This window comes from Vespula vulgaris, chromosome 20, assembly GCF_905475345.1.
Source record: "Vespula vulgaris chromosome 20, iyVesVulg1.1, whole genome shotgun sequence".
NCBI lineage: Eukaryota > Metazoa > Arthropoda > Insecta > Hymenoptera > Vespidae > Vespula > Vespula vulgaris.
The window spans coordinates 1,354,021-1,373,786 of NC_066605.1; the positions used below are offsets into that span (position 1 = coordinate 1,354,021).

The 19,766-nt window shown below is 33.8% G+C and overlaps 1 protein-coding gene and 1 long non-coding RNA gene across 9 annotated transcripts in view; one reads left to right on the forward strand and one right to left on the reverse strand.

Moving 5' to 3' along the window:
- The window catches only part of LOC127071098 (voltage-dependent L-type calcium channel subunit beta-2), a 79,111-nt gene that overhangs the window by 28,720 nt on the left and 30,625 nt on the right, over positions 1-19,766 (forward strand). The window contains exon 1 of one of the 8 annotated variants that reach the window (XM_051009997.1): positions 17,274-17,294. The exons of the other annotated variants lie outside the window; for them this stretch is intronic. Within the exon in view, the coding sequence (XP_050865954.1) occupies positions 17,289-17,294 (6 nt within the window). The 5' untranslated portion in view covers positions 17,274-17,288. Of the gene's footprint in view, positions 1-17,273; positions 17,295-19,766 lie in introns of those variants that run through there. 8 annotated transcript variants of the gene reach the window in all.
- LOC127071119 (uncharacterized) lies at positions 6,643-19,722 on the reverse strand. Its single transcript, XR_007784841.1, has 3 exons — positions 19,586-19,722; positions 11,599-11,686; positions 6,643-7,082 (listed from the first exon to the last, which is right to left on the reverse strand). It is a non-coding gene; the product is annotated as an uncharacterized LOC127071119 (long non-coding RNA).

Consider the following 19,766-nt stretch of genomic DNA (forward strand, 5'->3'; position numbering starts at 1 on the left):
GGAGGAGAAGTAGGAATAGAAGGAGAAAGAGGAGAAAGAGGAGAAAAAGGAGAAATAGTAATAGAAAAGTATACATAGAATTAGAATTAGAATTAGAATTAGAAGGAGAAGTAGATGGTCGAGGAAGTGGTAGGGAAAGGATCTCTCTCTTTCTCTCTTTCTATTTCTCTTTATTTTTTTCTCTCTTTTTCGTGGTATGAGGGCGCTGCTACGAGGAGCGAAAGGATCTCTTTGTCCTCTCAGTGAGAAAGAGAGAGAGAGAGAGAGAGAGAGATCCTTACAGCAGCACTGACCTGCTGCCCCACTGGCGTAGAGAGCCCGGAGGAGTCTTGATTTATCGAGCGTGTTCCTCTCTTGGCTTGAATGCTGCGCTCCACATACGTGAGTTCTTCCTTCTCCTCATCCTCCTTCTCTTCCTCCTTCTTCTTCTCTTCCTCTTCCTCTTTTTCTTTCTCTTTCTCTCTCTCTTTCTCTTTCTCTTTCTCTTCTTCGTCGTTGTCGTCGTCGTCGTCGTCTTCTTCTTCTTCTTCTTCTTCTTCTTCTTCCTCGTTACCTTCTTCGTCGTCTTCTTCTTCTTCCTTCCTTCCTTTATTACATCCCTTCTGTCCCTTTTCACTTTTTATTCTATCCTTGGGCACACGTCGGCCGCTAATTGCTTCGTTCCCTTTATCGACGATAAATTCTTGGTGCGAAGCGTTTAAACCGGCTAGTACTGGCCGATCGATTGCGTTTTTACTTAGTGAGTGAGTCGAGACAAGGAGAGGAAGGGAGAGAGAGAGAGAGAGAGAGAGAGAATTATGATAGAAGACAAGTCGTCGTTATAGACCGTGTCCTCGTTTAAAACGAGCAAACATAGGGGAAGTTATGAGACGATAAATCCTCGAAACTGTTTCCTACTTTCCTCTCTACTATATATCTACCAAGAATGATATTGTTTTGTTTAAAAAAATATATGTATGTAAATATTTATAAATGAAATTAAGAAAAAAATGGAAGAGGATACAAAAAAGTAACGTGTACTACTGGGATATACTTTTATATATGTATATATACATATATATTTATAAAAAGAGAGAGAGAGAGAAAGAATGTAAAATATTTTTAACTTCGATCTAATATAATTCAACCGATGCGTACATAATCGACACAAAAGCGATCTGTCAATTCATGCGCTAAATTTTTCGCATGTAGGTCAGAGTGTTATATAAACAGGATGATTATAGATCGTGCGGTACGTTTTAATTATAACATTCATTATCGTTAAAGAAAATTTATTTAAAAGTTCGTTAAAATATTCGAGAGATAAACATTTTTTGTATTTCTCCTTTTTTCGTTTTCTCTATTTCCCCTCTCTTTTTCTTTCGACGCTATTGCTTGACTTATTCGTTTCCTCTCTCTCTACCTTTTTTTCTTTCTCTTTCAATATATTTATTATATATATACACATACATACATACATACATACATACGTATATACATGGATAGCAGAACTTGCTATTGCAGGCCTGCTTCGTTGCGGTTAACTTTTGCTAAAGATCCCCATGGCCCATGGAACCCCATACCATTGTTGCACCAGATCGGTGCTTTTTGACAGGTACAACTTCCTACGCGTTACGCGTGTCCACCTACGTATATACGTTGTGCATGGCAAAGCAAGGATTAGCAAGAATCTCAAACCCACAGGATTCTTTCTCTCAGAGCGAAGTAGAATTTTTCCCTTTTTTTTTCTTGATCCTTTTCTTTTATCTTATTTTTTTTTCTTTTTTTTTTATTTACTCTTCTTCCTCTCTCTCGTTGCTATTTTTTCTTTGCGTTTTTCTTCGTTTTTTTTATTTACTTACTTGTTTTGTTTTGTTTTTTTTTTTTTTTATTATCGAAGGGAAGAAAGAAGAAGAAGAAGAAGAAGAAGTTTCGTTTCCATTGCCGACCATTAAACCAGGGATGATAAATTTTTATATACGCCTGTTCCAACGTTAATAGTCACTTACTTTCGGTCGACATTCTTTTGAAACCTGTTTTTCGTGAAACTCGCCTATAAGAAGCTCGTACTTTGACCAGAGACGTATCTATAGAAAATCGAACGTTTTTCGAACACCTTTCTCTCTTCGTATTATTATTCATAAGAAATTATATGGTTGAGAAGTTGATGCGAGTTCCTTGATCGATAGATTCCTTTTCGTACGTGATTGGTAAATAATTTTATACAAAAATTTACCATTGGAATCGTATAGACAATCTTCTTTTTTTTTCGAATATATCTTTCCTCTTGATATTATCTATCTCGAAGATTATATGTTTGGATAGGTTTACTTTAATGGGTAAATTTACGAAATTTCTTTCGTCGATTTCTATGAAAAAAATTTTACTTAAAAATCCGAATAGAAAATGAAATGTTTTCTTTTTCTTATTTTTATAAAAAACAACCTTTATTACGAAATTATGTAGAGAATATTATACATTCCAAATTTCATTGGTCGATTTATATTAAAAAAATTTCTTAGAAAAACAAATTAATGAAGCTTCGAAGAACTTCCATCACGTTGTTCGCTCGAATTTCGTTCTCTCCGACATAATTAATTAAATGCATAAATTGTTTGTTTACATCGATCTCTCTTAAAAAATTCGACGAAAAATTGAAGCGAGAGAATTGCTCGTAAACTTTTCATTTACAAAATAATCTCGACGAAATTTATACGTCACGTTGAATAATAATCTTTCTTCGTTGATCACGCTGAAGGGTGAGTTGAAAGGGGTTGTTCTTTTCTTCGAAGAAAAAGAAAGAAGAAAGAAAAAAGAAAAGAAGAAAAGATTCTTAGAAAAAGAATCTTCGGGAAAAACTTAAAACCAAAAAGAGGGGGCGTGAATCTCGCACGAATTTTCGAAACAAGTAAAAGAAGCAAAAGAAGAAGAAGAAGATGAAGAAGAGAAAGAAGAAAAAGAAGAAGATGAAGAAGAAGAAGAAGAAAAAGAAAGAAGAAAAAAGAAAAAAGAAGATGAAAGAAGCAAGGGTCAGGTGAAATTCTTTTGTGGAATAAGAATGTGCATAGGGTTCTAACTCTTGACTATCCTCTCATAGAAAAAGGTGAGCTAGATGGTTTGACCTTAGAAAAAAGGAATGATGCAAATGTATCTATTGTTCAGGGGAAATCGAGGAAAACGATTTTTCTTAAGTCCTTCGTGAAAGTTAAGTCAACTCTCTTTCTCTCTCTCTCTCTCTCTCTCTTTCTTTTTTCTCGCTGTAGCTTTCGGAAAGCAACGAACCGTTCAGTATTGTGGTAAATCTGAAAATCTCTTAAAATAACGTTATGTTACCTGCGTCGATCGTTTCTTAGGGCTTTTTACCATCTCTCGAAAACGATTTTCTGACCATCTCTCTCTCTCTCTCTCTCTCTCTCTCTTTCTCTTTCGACGTTTTGCATCTTTGATTTCAGATAAGAATCACCCCTCGTCCGTGCTGTAACTTCTAAAGGTACACGAATACGATCGAACGCGAACGACGACTACGACGACTACGACGACGACTACGACGACGCATTTTGACGAAGGATGACAGCGTGTGTTAGGTGCGAATGTTCTTTATAGAAAGAGAAAGAGAAAAAGAGAGACAGAGAGAGAGAGACAGACAGAGAAGAAGAGAGAACTTTCTTCACGATCGTTCCTTCAAACTTGTTTAATCTGTGAACCTGCAAGATTTTTTCGAACTATCGACGTGTCTTCGGATACCTACACACACCCACACTCATACACACACGCATATATATATATATATATATATATATATATATATATATATCATAAAACGTTATCCATTCTCAATATTGAAGAAATTGTTAAAGCCTTTTTCTTCCTCTTCTTCTATTCCCTTTTCTTTCTTTTCCTTTATACAAAGTTAAAAATAAAACTTCTCTTTCGTTAACCCGAGGAATAATCTAATACAGTCGATTCAGCCAATCCCAGAAAAAAAAAAGTATCTACGAAACACAAAAGATACCTCAAAGGATTCAAACAGATACTACTTGTTACTTGTTCGTATCTACTTAGAAATATTGGTTTCTCTTTCTCTTTATCTCTCTCTCCCTCTATTTTGGGAAATTCATCTACGTCTCTCTATTTCTCTTGATCTTTTTCTAGAGACGAATAAACAAAACCAATAACAAAACTATACGATATTTTCTTCTTTGTGCGTTTTTGGGTATCCAAAATGGTGGGGACGACGCGGTCCGATTCACAATGCGGGCGCTAATGTCCACTTACCACAGTGAGTGGTACTGGTAGTGTGCGGCGCCGTCGAGAAGGCCGCGGGCTCCTCTTAGACTCTAGACGGCTGTTTTAGTGCTTTACAGCGGCCATAATATCTTCTATCTTTCTTCAACCACATTGCAGGTAGTTGGACGCTATGGACGTTCAAAAAGCGAGACTACTTCTTCGATCATTTCTTTGTCTTTCTCTGTGTTTCTCTCGATATATATATATATATATTTTTATTTACCTACCTGTTACCTGGTAAAATTCGTTTGGATTATTTTGTTTCAAGGTGAAATTATTCGACGGTATAAATTTTTTTTGTTTTTTTCATTCCGACTGAAATTATCATACCGACGAATTTAATGTGCGCTTGCAGACAATTTCGTCGTATTGGCTCGATCGAATATGATTTTTTTCTTTTCTCTTCCTCTTCTTCTTCTTTTTTAAATGAAGATTATATATGTATGTTTTTGTAATCCCCGATATTAGGAAACGTTGATAAGATTTTTATTTCGATTCTTCGAACTACGATATTAAAATCGTCTAATTTGATTCGATTTCGTTTCTATAGTCTTTCATTTCGATGATTAAATCAATTCGATCGATACAACTCCAATGAATTTCTTTTTTAAATCAATATACATAAAAAAAGACGTATACCTATTAATAATTGATTATTTCCATATATCAAATTTCAAATGGATGACTTTGAAAATATATGAAACAGGATTAGAACAAAGGTAAAGTACTTGGAGAAATAGTCAAATTGGTTTTTGATCGCGTTTCAATAAAATTTTCTATTACTCTCAGTTCTAAAACGATGAAATAAAACTCCTAATACGTACAATATCGCTCTCTCTCTCTCTCTCTCTTTCTCTCTGTTTCTATCGAATGTAAATTCGATACATACGATCCGAGTAAAGTGCCTTTTCCGTTTAACGCGTGCCAGGAGAATATCTCGTAACAACTCGATCATAAAATACGTTCCAGTAATATCGCAGATATCACGAATGCAATTTATCCTTCATACATCCATACATCGAGAATTTCGATTCGATTTGAAGTGCGAAAAGGTGATGAGAAAAGAAGATAGAAAGGAAGAGAGAGAAAGAGACAAGTAAATGAAGCCATCTTGATCAGAGTTTTCGTCGAGTCACGCGAAGAGAGTACTCATTGGGTGGTCTCTCTCTCTCTTTCCCTTTTTCTCTTTCTTTCTTTCTCTTTCTCTTTCTCTGTCTCTCCCTCTTTCTTTCTTTCTCCCTCTCTCTTTCATAATGAGCACGTTTCTTCGATGACTTCTCAGCGCATTCGCTCGGAAACATATGGCTCGCGGCTCGATCCGAAACTTCTTTTTCGAGAGAGTGAGATATATATATATATATATATATATATATATATATATGTATGTATGTATGTATGTATGTAGAGAGAGAGAGAGAGAGAGAGAGAGACAGACCCATGGGTGGAGTTGGTCGCGTTCAGCAAATGATGCGCGATTTTTCATTTCGGCCATTGTCGGGCAGATTGAAATTAGTTATCCTCTCTTGATGACTTATATCTGACCATACGAATAGAATACAATGGGGTGTTAAAATTCAGGTAGATTTTTTATAACGTTCTTCCCATGGTGGTACCAACGATTATATCCTGGATTGTTCAATCGTAAGAGTTTACGTTACGTGTTAAATCGATCAAATAATATTTATTAGATTAATTACGAAGGACGAGTAATAATATTTAATGGATTGTTGAAATACGATTGAAAACTCGAAAACGATTGAATCTTACGATTATAAATTCTATAATAATTACAATAAAAAATTCTTTAACATCATCGATCGTTTATTATTATTATCAAGGGGAATGATCGATCGAATTCAATGACTTCTTTTTTGTCTGTAATCTAATCAATAATATCTATGTCAATAATCTAATTTAATCTCAAGTTAGATATATTTCGAGGAAGTTATAAAAGAGAGAGAGAGATAAATATATTATGTCTATCAATCATAATTACCATAGAAATTGTCTGTGTTCCAATTAAAGAATTTCCTCGTTCTGATAAAACAGTGATGTCGATCATCTATTTAAAATTTCATGATAAAAATATTGATCGGAGGTTGGAATGAGAAAGAATAAAGAGAAAAAAGAAAAGAACGAGAGAAAGAAAGAATGAACGAAAGATCAACAAGGAGAGACAGACAGAGAGAAAGCAGAATAAAAAGAAGAAAATAAATTGAAAAATTCTGACAATTATCATTTCTTATAGAAGACTTCTGAATTGGTATAGTCATGGATACGGGTTAGTTTTGCAACATTCGACTCTTCATTGCCTCTTTTTCTCTCTTCTCTCTCTCTCATTCTAAAACGCAAGCCGCATTTTATTTCCTTTCTCATTCTAACTCTCTGGCATGCACGCGCGTGCGCACTCCTCCGTTGTGTGCTTCGTGCGTTAAAACAAAACGAAAGAGGTGCAGCACACGGGTCTTTCAAGGATAACGACTATGAGACCTAGTCGAGCAGCGGCAGCCATGTTGCAGACAATTGAAACCGTTGCACTGGCTTTTCGGTACCTGCAGCTGCGAACGTCGAGTCGAGTCGACTTGCGTCGTTCACAGTCGTCTTCCTTCCTTCCTTTCTTTCTTCCTTCCTTCCTTCCTTCCTTCCTTCCTTCCTTCCTTCGTTCCTTCCTTCCGTCCTTCCTTCTCCTTTTCGTTTCGTTTCGTTCCGTTCCGTGTCTTCGATATTCTTTTGGCGCTTACTTTGTATCACGCACGAGGTAGAACGCAGATGTGCGTCAGCCATCCTTCAATTAATGCGCTCTCACGCACGCTATACTAACAATAAAAAAAAAATTAAAAAGATATAACGTATTATAATTTAAAATTTTATACCATTATAACTGTACGAATATTCATGGAAGAATTTTAATCAAAATTATATTAGCCATTCGATTTCCTTATTAGTTTTCTTACACAAATACTTGATTAACTTTAAATACTTCATAATGTAAGATATAATCGTCGAGTTTTTATGATAGGTATGTAATATTAATAATAATAATAATAATAATAATAATAATAATGATGATAATAGTAAAGAAAATTTATGACATAATTTATTCAATTCGTTTCATTAATAATATTCAGTCTGATTGAAAGTATAATCTTTATTATTATTATTATATCAGTACTTGTATATTATATTATCAGTATAATTATTTTTATTGCAATTATACTGGTGTAATATATTATAACTAATTGTACTATAGTTATAATATTAACACCGTATAATATTACTATATTATCGGTTTAATTCAAAAGAATTTCTATCTTACATAACTTTCTTTTCTAAACGTGCGATATTTCTTTATATAATATACTATAATTATACTCTATAAAAATAGATAATCCAGATAGGAATGAAGTAAAAATTATATTTTATAACGATACAATAAAATCAATTAATTCAAATCAAACGTTGAAAAAGTACATCGTCTAATCTCTTCTTTTTTTTTCTATTCTCTTCTACGATATACATTTTGAAGAAACAAAGAATGCATTTGGCACAATAAGAAACAAGACTAATCCAGAACGTAAGGAATATGGGAGGGGCAAGTAATTCGATGCCAGTGGCACTGCGGCAACTTCGGCACCATCTTTCCCTTTCTCTCTCTCTCTTTTTTTTCTTTTTCTAAACCACATGGTAGGGTGGGCACATTTTGACCGAACCATAGGTATACACATACATACATACATAAATATGTATAAGTTATATATACGTACGTAAAAGGTACGTACCTACGTAGAAAGGAAGTTGAAAGTCGATTCGTTGGAATTCGATCTTTGAGATAAATCTTCAAATCATTCTAATACAAATCGTAGAAATATTATAAAGATTTTTAATTATACTTACTATTCATACTATATATAAACATATATATATATATTTTTTTTTTCTTCTAAAACTATCAATATGATTTAAAAAACAATTATTACAGATACGAATAGTAGCGATACCAGTTTGTTCAGGGTACATTGACTAGATAAAAAAAATAAATCTTATTGACGGTATTTATTAAAATATTTCGGTCTTTACAATTCCGCGTTTTTTTCTGTTGAAATTTTGGAGACAAGCTCAGAGACCAGGTTGCTGCTGGGGTTGGTTGGTAACAAACGCAAAAGAGAGAAGCCAGAGGCAAGAAGGACTCTCTAAAGTAGTCCTGGACACAGGCCGCTTCCCAATCTCATTTGGTACTAGCATGCCCTCAGCTCGCTTCACCTCGGGCTTCTCGGATTACCGACTTCCATCTCGGTTCTTTACTCTCTCTTTCTCTCTCTCTCTCTCTCTCTTTTTCTCTCTCTCTCTCTCTCTTTTTCTCTCTCTCTCTCTCTCTCTGGCTCTCTCTTTCTATGGACCCTTCGTCTCGCCTACGTCCTCTCTTCGAAATACCCTCTTCTCTCGAACGTAGATCATTATCGCCGAACATTCCGAGATGTATCCTTGCTGCAAACTCGGACTTACTCTCGAAGGATCAAGCTCGATCTCATGGGACGAGTGACCACTATTTTTTCTTGGTCCCTCTCTTCTCTATCCCTTCTTTAACTACAAGGATATACATATGTAGGTAGTTACACGAACTTTTTCTCCAAGTAAGGTATACGATAGATTCTTTTTTTTTAACGAAAGATCTCGACTAGAGAAAGAGAGAGAGAGAGTATAGTAATCTAGACCATGTATGTGTACATATATATATACATATATATTATAAATATATTGTATGGTACTATATGTATGGTAGGCTCTTCTTTGGATATCAAGACGAATGAAAAAAGGGCCTATTTATCTTGACACTCTTGATCGTAAGGAAAGGTCTTTCGAGAATACTCAAGGAGGATGCCTGATTCATCAGGTTCATTCATCAACGTCGACCGCTTCTGTTTCTTTCATATATATTTCTTTGTAAACCGTATACATATAACTACTATACTTGTAACTAAACGAGTAGGATATACATACGTACATACTTGCATGCATGCCATTATATTCTAAACGTTAACGTAGAAAGTGCATTTTGAAATATTTCCAAAAACTTAACAAAGCTAATATACATATATACGATATATAAAAAAATATACAAATATATTACAGAGTTGGAATCATTTCTTTGTTGGCCTAATCGGTAAGGTATCTTGACTAATTAGGATTTCGAGAAAGAGACAGAGAGACAGACAGATAAAGATAGAGATAGAGATAGAGATAGAGAGTAAAAAAAGTGGGTAGAGTATGGGTCCGAGAGTATGGTATGACGCGATAATGCAGCAAGGAACGTTGGGTGATGGCGGCAAAGAAAAGAAGAGAAGAGAAGAGAAGAGAAGAGAAGAAAAGAGAAGAGAGCTGTGGAGAAGAGAGGAAAGGAGAGAAGAGAAAGAAGAAGAAGAAGAAAAAAAAAAGAGGGGGAGGAGAAGGTGGGACCTGCCGCACTGACCTTGACTAGGCCTAAAGTTGAGGTGGGTTGAGGTGCTGAGACTTCTTAGCCAGTCTCCCCACCACTTTTCATTCTCCTCCCTCTCTCTTTCTTTCAGTGTATGCCTTTTTTTCCATCTCCTTCTAGCAGCATACATTGGTCGGCCCGGTGGGGCCAGCCCTGCCTGTTCTGCATTCGCAGACTCCTCCATCAAGGACATCACAAAAAGTACATTAGACGAAAACACGTTGCCATTATACCGCACCGCGAACAGAACGAAAACTCTATATGTCTGCTGCTACATCGTGGGCCCCCAATCCTCTCCTCCCCGCTCCCCGATCGCCCAACTGAAAGTACACTGCTTCCAACCGCACTACTACCATCAGGGGGATCCACTACCCATACAGGGGGATCACCAACGCCATCATCGAAAGACTAGCTACGTTACTACCGACGCCCAGAGGCCCCCGCAACACCACCAAAAAGGCCCCACGGCCATCTCCCCTGTCTTTCTGTGGCTAAGTTAACCTTAGGCCTGGCCTCCAAACTCGTTCGGTGCCTTTAAGTATTTTTGCTTCTTTGGAATGTCTGCTGTTAGAAACTGGGAAGGGGGTTGACAGAGAGAGGGTGCGAGAGAGAGAGAGAGAGAGAGAGAGAGAGAGAGAGAGAGAGAGAGAGAGAGAGAATGAACTAATGTTTCCATGATTAATATCAATCTTTCTTATTATATACATACAGACACATATATATATATATATGTATGTATGTGTGTACGTATTTAATTTATTTATTCGTCTTTTTAATTAGAACGAAATATTTTTTCGGGATTTATTACAATTCTAATCTTCTCATGTCCGTGTCAAGTAGTTCGTATCAATTAGATATTTATCGTAAAGAAGTTATAGAAAAAAGAAAGGGAATAATTCTACGGCGAACGTGCGAATCTCTTTTCGTTGCACCTTACCAACAACTACTCGCGCTAGCTCGCTCAAGATCAAGGTCAACATCGTGAAGATGACTGGGCTCGACGTACCTTTTCAACTCTCCTTCTCTCTCTCTCCCTCTCTCTTTCTGTCTCTCTTTCTCTTTTTCTCTCTCCTTCTCTTAACCCTCTCTCCTTTTCTTTCTCTCTCTCTCTCTGTCTCTCTTTTTTTCTGCTTCGAGATACCGTCGTCCAATTCGCAAACCATCAGGATAGAAATTAATATTAGATTTTCTATAGTTTAAATTTTATTAAATTTACTTGGGTGTATTTTATAATTTAAAAAAAAAAAGAAAAAAAAAAAGAAATAAATCCACATGGAGAAACATACACGCAAACATAAGTACGTTTTATGATTGATATTTCTTCGATATTCGCTTTAGTATCGACGATGTTATTACGAAATCATGCATTTAACAAGTTGTATATAAATTTTTTTTCGAAAACGTAATCGAACGTCTTATGCTTCATGAAATCTTTCGTTTATGTTCTTTAAATGACTATATAACGGATAATCCTATGGTAATTTCTATGAGGCAACACTATTTTATCGAAACTCAACGCTTTCTCTATACAAGCTATTAAGAAACCTGCTTTGACTAATACTTAAATCTTATATACGTATTAGTTACATACTCTCTTGGTTATATGTTAATACGTACATTACATAGGTACATACATACATAAATACAAACTTACGTACACGTACACTTGCATACATGCATACACACATAGAGAAATATTTTCGAGTGAATTTATCGTATAGTAGGCGAGATATCTAATCGCGTGGGTGGGCCTTCTTCTGTTTTTAGTTTCATGCTTTGCGTTCTATTCGATCTTGTCCCTCTTTCTCTCCTTTTCTTTCTCTGCCCTCCCCCTCCCTCCCATCACTGTATATACCTACCATAATGTTTTTCTTCGATCTTTCTTAAATCTGGTTATAGTGAGAGAGATCCAAAACCGGTAATCTTTCGAGGTGTGGCGAGCGGTACCTTTAAAATAAAAGAGAGAAAAAAAAGAAAGAAAGAAAGAAAGAAAGAAAGAAAGAGAGAAAGAGAGAAATATAGAAAAGAAAGAAGATAGGGTGAAATTGTGTGTTTTAATCTTTATATATATATATATATATATATATATATATATATATATAGATATATATATATGCATACGTAATATGTAAGTAAGTATATGCAAGATCGTTACGATTTCGTGGCTAATTTTTATCGAGCCGATAATCAGACATCTACCATCTTAATCGATTGAAAATAAAGGCCGAAATAAAAAGATGTCTTCGAATTAAAAACAGGATGTCTTTTTGGTTAATGAATGTGTTTGTTAACTTGAATATTTTTTCTTCTTTTCTTTTTTTTCTTCTCTCTACCTCCGAAACGCATTAAATACAAAATGAAGAATTATCAGGAGATATTAAATAAGTAAGTACTCAGTCAGTGAGTAAGTCTCGTCAGTCAGTTTCTTCTTATCGAAGAATATAAAATGGTAGTGTGGAGTAGTAGGAAGGAAATAATCGAACGATATCGAATCGTACGGTATAACGATGCCAAAGACAAATGGGATGGTATTGGTGTTGTCGCGAAAACGTTTACCGCTAATTATCGCGAAATAGTAGTATTATAGTAGTAGTAGATAGTAGTAGATTGCTTTTCCCTTCCTTTCGTCCGCCCCCACCCTCTTCTTCGTCAACATCCGATTGCTTACTTTCTTATCCATATATTTTATTTTACCCCTTTTTTTGCGCATTAAGGATCAAGAAGGATTCACGAGAAATCCTCGGAAATGGAGCCAGTCTTGGAGAAACGATTTTTTTTACAGATAAAACTTCATTCGATTCTCTCTCTCTCTCTCTCTCTCTCTCTCTCTCTATCTGTATCTTGTTTTAAGTAGTTTCATTTAATTGCATTATTCAGAGAGAGAGAGAGAGAGAGAGAGAGAGAGAGAGAGAGAGAGAGAGAGAGAGAGAGATTTGAGAGTGATTTGTGTTGAAAGGAAACGGATAACTGGTTCTTGCTTATGGTTCGTCCAAGTTACTCCCACGATTTCTTATAAATAGTTCTTTAAAGAAAAAAAGAAAAGAAAAAAGGAAAAATATATAAATAAGAAGAGAAAATTCTTTTTAAACCATTAATCCTTTGTTTTCCCATTCTTTCCTTTTTTCTTTCTTTTTTCTTTGCCTGCTCGTATTTTCTTATGCTTCTTTTTTTTTTGTTTTATCTCGAAGCTTATAAAAATATTAGTTGATCGATAAAAGAAAATTGTTTAAAAATAGATCTTTAAGATCCTACTATTGGACGATAATAAAGTTAGGATAATTATAAACCCGTGATTTCGTACGTTTGACATATCGATTTGAAATCACGTCGAGTTAACTCTTTTTCCTTTTTTTTTTCTCTTCTTTTTTTCTTCTATTAATAGAAAGGCCTCCTTTATATTTCCATCAAAGTAAAGGATCTCGTTATGTATTATGTCTCGTAGATAAAAAGATTAAATCGAGTCCTAAAGGCGACAGGCGACGCGTTGCGACACGGCACCTTTATTATTATCTATCAAGACGAGTTTTTCCTAGCAAACGATATAACGTTGACTAGGAAGCTAGATGAACTGTGACGTATCTTTAGCAGCTGCTTTCTCGTTCGATGACCGATTAATCCGTTAGCCGTTTTTCGATCGATCTATGACCCCGCAATTTTAATCCATTATACTCATGCATTCTCATTTTACGTTGGTTTTTTTGTTTCAATCGTTTATTCGTTTATTTCTTTTTTCTTTTTTTTTTTTTTCTTTTAATTCCACCTCTCTTAGCATTTTTATTATTAACGTTGTTATTATAATATAACGTCTTAATTATCAATGAATAATTTTATTGGATCGTACAATATATTATCCGCGCATGGACAATCTTTTTTGTACTTTTCTTTCTACTTAAAACATATTTCATTCCTATTAACGTGTATTTCCATTCCGATCGTTATAATAATCATCGATAGATAATTTTCCGATTGATAGTTTGTCTTTCATTCGAGTAATATTCTATTCGTGATACACTGTGCAATGGTCGATATATTTATTTAATGATCATACGGGAGTATTTGAGTATCAGTCTCTGTCACACATATGCACACACGCAGGTTTATTTACAATATCATCGATTTTCTCCCTTACCGAGTCCCACAAACGTACGGGATAACTCCACAATGGTATAAAAATTTTCAAACAAAAAGAAACAACAAAGAGATAATAGTTATCTTTCAATGGAATAGAATTTTTAGGAGTAATTTTTTAATAAAAAGGAAAAAACGAAGAAGAAAAAATGCAGAGGAGAGAATTAACGAGAAAAATATGTCAGCTGTATATATCCGCCGTGGGCGTTGCCCACATTTCGCAGAACATAATTCACGACGGTGTCCTTGGCATTAAGTATGTAAATGTTTCGACGAGCGGACAACGCGCGGACGTTTAATTCGTCGGTGAATCGGCAATCGTGTGGGGACATCTCGTCAATTGGGCTTTGGGACGACGGCGTTCCATGAAATCATTGAGAGGTAATTAGGTTGCGCATAATGATAACCGGACAAACACGTTCGTCGCAACGACGCAAATTCATGTTCTCTATGTATCAACATATTTATCTATCTATGTATGCTATATACGTGCGTATATACGCGTATTTCTAAGTTACGAATACAATTATCGTTCGGTATCACGATCGATATCCTTTCTCAATTTATTTTAAACAAGTTAGAGAGAAAGAGAGATAGTAATTAACGAGGAAGATCATCGATCTTTTTCAAATGACGATTTTATTTTTCTGATATTCTTTTCAATATTTTTAATTTCTTCCTTTTTTCTTTTTTCTCTCTTTTTTTGTTTTTTTTTTTTTATTCAGTTAATCATTATTTTTCAGAAATTATTATTCGGAAATTTTTTTTCTTCGTTTTGCTTAATGTCCTCCATGTACGTATTAATGATATTCATTCTTCTATCTCTCTTTTCTTTTTACACACACACACAAACACATATATATATACATATGTTGATATTGATGAATGAAACTCTTTCTCTCTCTCTCTCTTTCCTTTTTTGTTTTTTTTTCTTTAATTAAAAAAAAATAAATACAAAAAAGATTCTTGCCACCAGCATTGATGAAATTATTCCGACAGATTTCCATCGGCATTAAGGACGTCTCCGATATTAATGAAATTAATCGTTTTTATCTTCGATACGATAACTTTGGTATTTCTTTTTAAAAGAGAGCTCTTATTACGAGCTCCGTGAGATTAATCGAAAGAAATTTCTTTGACGGACGTGCTCGTTAATAACGGCTATCTTACTACGTTTGGTAAATCAAAGAGGACATCTATTATAGGTAGCAAATCTTGAAATTGGTATTTAAGAACAACGGGTCACAATATTATGTAGGGAGACCGATATCTCTTCTTATCTTTTGTGTGTTAACATTTGCATTCGAAAGGATAAATTTTCAATGTTACTTCTTCCAATTATTTCTACTTCTTCTTCTTCTTCTTCTACTTCTTCTTCTTCTTCTTCATCTTTTTTCTTTTAATATTATTGCATCATCTCTCTCGTATTTATTTAACCTACTCGAACGAGTAGAGTGCTTGACATTTTTCACGTTGTGAAAATTTGTCAGTCGTATATGTTTTCTCAAAAAAAAAAAAAAAAGAAAAAGAAAGAAAGAAATAAATAAAATTATTATTTCCTATTAAATCATAGAAAATGATTAATTAATGATGTATTTTATAGTTAATAATCAATCAATTCTATCAATAAAAAATATGATAGATAGTTGTTTGGATAAAATTGAAAAAGCAAAAGAAAAATATATATATATAAATATGTGTGCGTGTGTATATATAAATATATTTACAGGTATATACCTATAAGCACAAGTTTGCATCTTCCCTTGTTCAGATCGATCGTCGCCCTTAACCCGATATAGATAGACTAGGTAAAAGTGGGACAAGTATGGTCATTAAACAGCCTTCGCGCATAAACTTTTGCGCATCTTCCGCGTTATCTGAGAAATCCTTTCTGAGACCATGCATTTTCGTAATGTTTTTCAGTATAATTTAAAAAAAAAAGTCGGACTTTTTTAATCGAAAAGATATAAAAAGAAAAGAAAAAAATTACGATTGAAACGATGCAAATGAAAAAGAGAGAAAAAGATAGAGACAAGCAGATAGAAAAGAGTGTATACTATATATATTTAAGAAATAAATATTTTAATCACTTCGTACCGCCCTCGCAATACGTGAGTTTTACACGTCTGGTACACTAACATACTCGCATATATATATATATATACACAGATACATGTATTTATACGTATAGAATATCGGCTATGCTTTCATATATATATATATATATATATATATATATATATATATATATATATGAAGCTTGGATGGAGGTGGGGTCGGTGCTTAGAGGGCTATAAAAAGAGAAAGCTGGATTCTCGCGTGTATGTTATCTATGTATGTATATATTTATGTTTCATATATGTATGTGCACATTCGATGCTCGAACATGCGCAGTTGCTTGTACATAGGCCAGAAGCGTGAGGCCACGATTATAGTGCTCTCGTAGGAATGAATGGTTATATCGCTGTATAAACGACGTGCCTAATCGTAGTGTAGTTCGTTTCCCTGTTGATTTTCTAACGATTATTTTATCGTTAGTTTATATCATACTTCTCTGTAATTGCATATAGAAATATTTCAATAGAATCAATTCGTTTGTTTATTAATAAACAAGTAAGGGGATAAGGTTCGTTCTTTCCAAAGTTTTTCTAATCCATTTTTCTATTAATTTTGTTCGAATTTTTTAAACACGTTACTATGTATATAAATTACACTACGAGTTTGATATTATTCATTTATTTCTTCAGTTTCTTCTTTTTTCCTTTTATCATTTTTTTAATCACAAAATTTTAATTAACTCATATTACTAAGTATGATATGATATCAGTTTTATCAGTTTTTGTTTAGACATGTGTAGAACGAAATTAAATTATACATGATTAATGTATTTTTTTTTTTTTTTTCTTTCTTTTAGTAGATATTCATCTTCTAATGAGAAGATTAACGAAATCGTATTAATAACGATAAATATAAATTATACTATAATTTTTTAAGTTGTCGTTTTTTTGATTGAAACAAAAAACAAAAAGCAAAAGAAAAAACATGAAGAAGAATTTAGGATGATTAGAAATACTTTGTAATTACGAGTCCATATACTCTTTTCTTTTTTTTTATATTTAAACAGAATAAAGAATTTAAATTTTTGAATAGGATTAAACGATCGTGTATTAATGTACTCACGATCTATGTTGTTTAATAGTACATTCAGTGCTTAGAGCAATGGCCTCCTAATCGTAATTATTGGCTCGACTCCCAACATACGCGGGATTCACGTGTCGTCGTTGTCCGTAGTGATGTGTCCAACATGCCAGAAGCAGAAGCTCTTGTTATGACATCGAATAGAGAAAGGAAGAACTAGGATTTCACAGAAACGATCATCCATATATCCCTTACTTCTCTTTAATTACCAATCTGCTTTAGAATGAAGGTATTGAAAAATATTCGATTCGTTATTTACGTCAATTAAACGTTTAATATTAAAACTTTTATCTCTGTAATAATTAATTAAATAATTAATTAATTAATTATTCATTCATTTCAATGTTTAATTACGAGCTATTAATGCTTTTTATTTAAATTTTTCTTATTTTTTTCTCCTTCTTTCTTTTTTTTCTTTCTTTTTTTTCTTTCTTTTTTTTTTTTTTTTTTACATATCGAGCCAATAATACATTTCTAATTATGTTGATTTAATGAACTATTTGAATAACGATGATTAGATCTTTTTAAAATGCTTTCATTAAAACGACCATAATGAATAATAGTCTAATGAAGTAGCTTCTTTCAATGGATTTATTTTAATAGGATTGTATATATTTCTTTCTCTCTCTTTTCTTTTTTTATTACTTTTTAACTTATGTATGGTATATATAAATATGTATATATCAATAAAAAAATTTTCAGTCAAGAGTTACATACATATACTCGGTGTCTCGAGGTGATCGAGTGTCTACCTCGAGAACATAGGAGGCTGTTGCTGTTGTTAATCGTTCGATTGAATCTAATTCGCCTTCATGATTCGTTATGTCGTAGTATGGTAGTCGATGTTAGTTCAAGGTCATCTCGTACAGACATTATAATACATGCCATTCGATCGTTCGTGCAGTATATATTGTAAACAAGATCGTAAGACTCAAATGGCTTTTTGACTTGATTGTATTATTCAAGCTATATCATTGGTACATATGTAGATGAAGATCTAAATTTGTTCGCACTCGTAAACATCATTTCAATAAAATAATTCTTTACTATTATTTGAATAAATACAAGAATCTTTTTTTAAAGGTAAAAGATGTTAAGGGACACAAATTTTCATCTCTTGAGAAAGAGAGTTTTGGCTTTCGGAAATTGTCTACCATCTGTCGTTTCGTCCTTTTACATAAGCCATGTTCTTCTTCGTGATCGCTCTTCTTCTTCTTCTTCTTCTTCTTCTTCTTCTTCTTCTTCTTCTTCCTCTTCGTCTTCTTAAAGTAAACCCATTTACTTGACTTTTCGTTTCCAAGCTGCTTCCAAAAGGAAAGATGAAAAGAATATCTTTTCTTCTCTCTTTTTCTTCTCTTTTTCTTCTCTTTTTCTTTTTTCAAACGTCTAATCGAAGAGCAAATTTAAACGGAGAATATCCATATATTTTCGTACCCTTAATCTTCTTTTATCTTATTGAATTCAATACTGAAGAATGTGTTAGAAACGAGAGGGAAAAAAAGAAAAAAAAAGTCGATGATAGCTCGACACGTGCATACTTCCATTCTTCTTTCGGATTCTAAATCCGCCTGCGGCTCGTCAAAGCGGCCTACATTTCCGGAACGCGGACGATGATGCAACAGTGAGAAAAATGAAACAGGTGCGGGGAACTAGAGACGCTTGGATTCTTGTGTAAATATTATAGAGACAGGTTTAAATGTCTCCCCTTGGAATTTCGATAAATTTTATTTAATTGATATGTTTATTTTCCAAATATTCTTCTTCTTTTTCATCTTTCTCCTTTTCTTCTTAAATTTCTAAGAAATTCTATAGATTTGGAGTGCACATTGTCTTTCAAATGATCCTTGAAAGGTCACAACACGATATACCGGCACAGATTTCTACGTTATCAAGTAAGAATCGACCACATCGATCGTTGGTAATTAAACAAATTTTTTTCTTCGACATTTCATACTTCTCATTCTTCGTTAATATATGAATGAATATTTTTATATTGCAAATTTCACGTCAAATCGTTAAAAAAGAAAAAAAAACGAGAAAGAAAAGAAACAAATTTACTAGCAATCGATAAAACAGATCTCTGTTTATTCCACGAGAATCGTGGCGGGAAATAGAAAGCTTTACCGCGCATAGACAAGTTATTAACAACGATGGTTTCTATTTTAGCTCGTTCGAACAACGATTTGGCATTAGATAATTTTTTTCCCCGTTGCGAGACAACAAATAATTATTCAAAATGGATAATTACTTTTCTTCTCTCTCTCTTTTTCTTTCTTTACAATATTATCTCAATACTTATGATTACAATACTTGACCATCATATTCTATGAACGATACAAACAAAACGATTAATTATTGTTAATCGATCTACACAAATAGTGATAGCGCCCAAGGATTTTTTTCTTTCTTTTCTTTTTATTTTTCGTTTTCTTTTTTTTCTTTTTTTTTTTTTTTTTTATTACAACTTCGATTATAACGAATAATTTATGAATCACGACAAGGATACGAAGGAAGACTTACAATCTTACGAATACGAAGCTGCTGCTGGCAGAATTCTCGTTGTGGCCGCCGACACGTTTTATTTATAGCGGAGGAGGTCGTGGTGCGTTCCAAAAGCTCCTTGCCTCGACAGTATCTCGCGAGAAACGCGCTAATCGTATTCTCTTCAACGAGATTTTATCCGGTTGTGTTGTTCATCGTG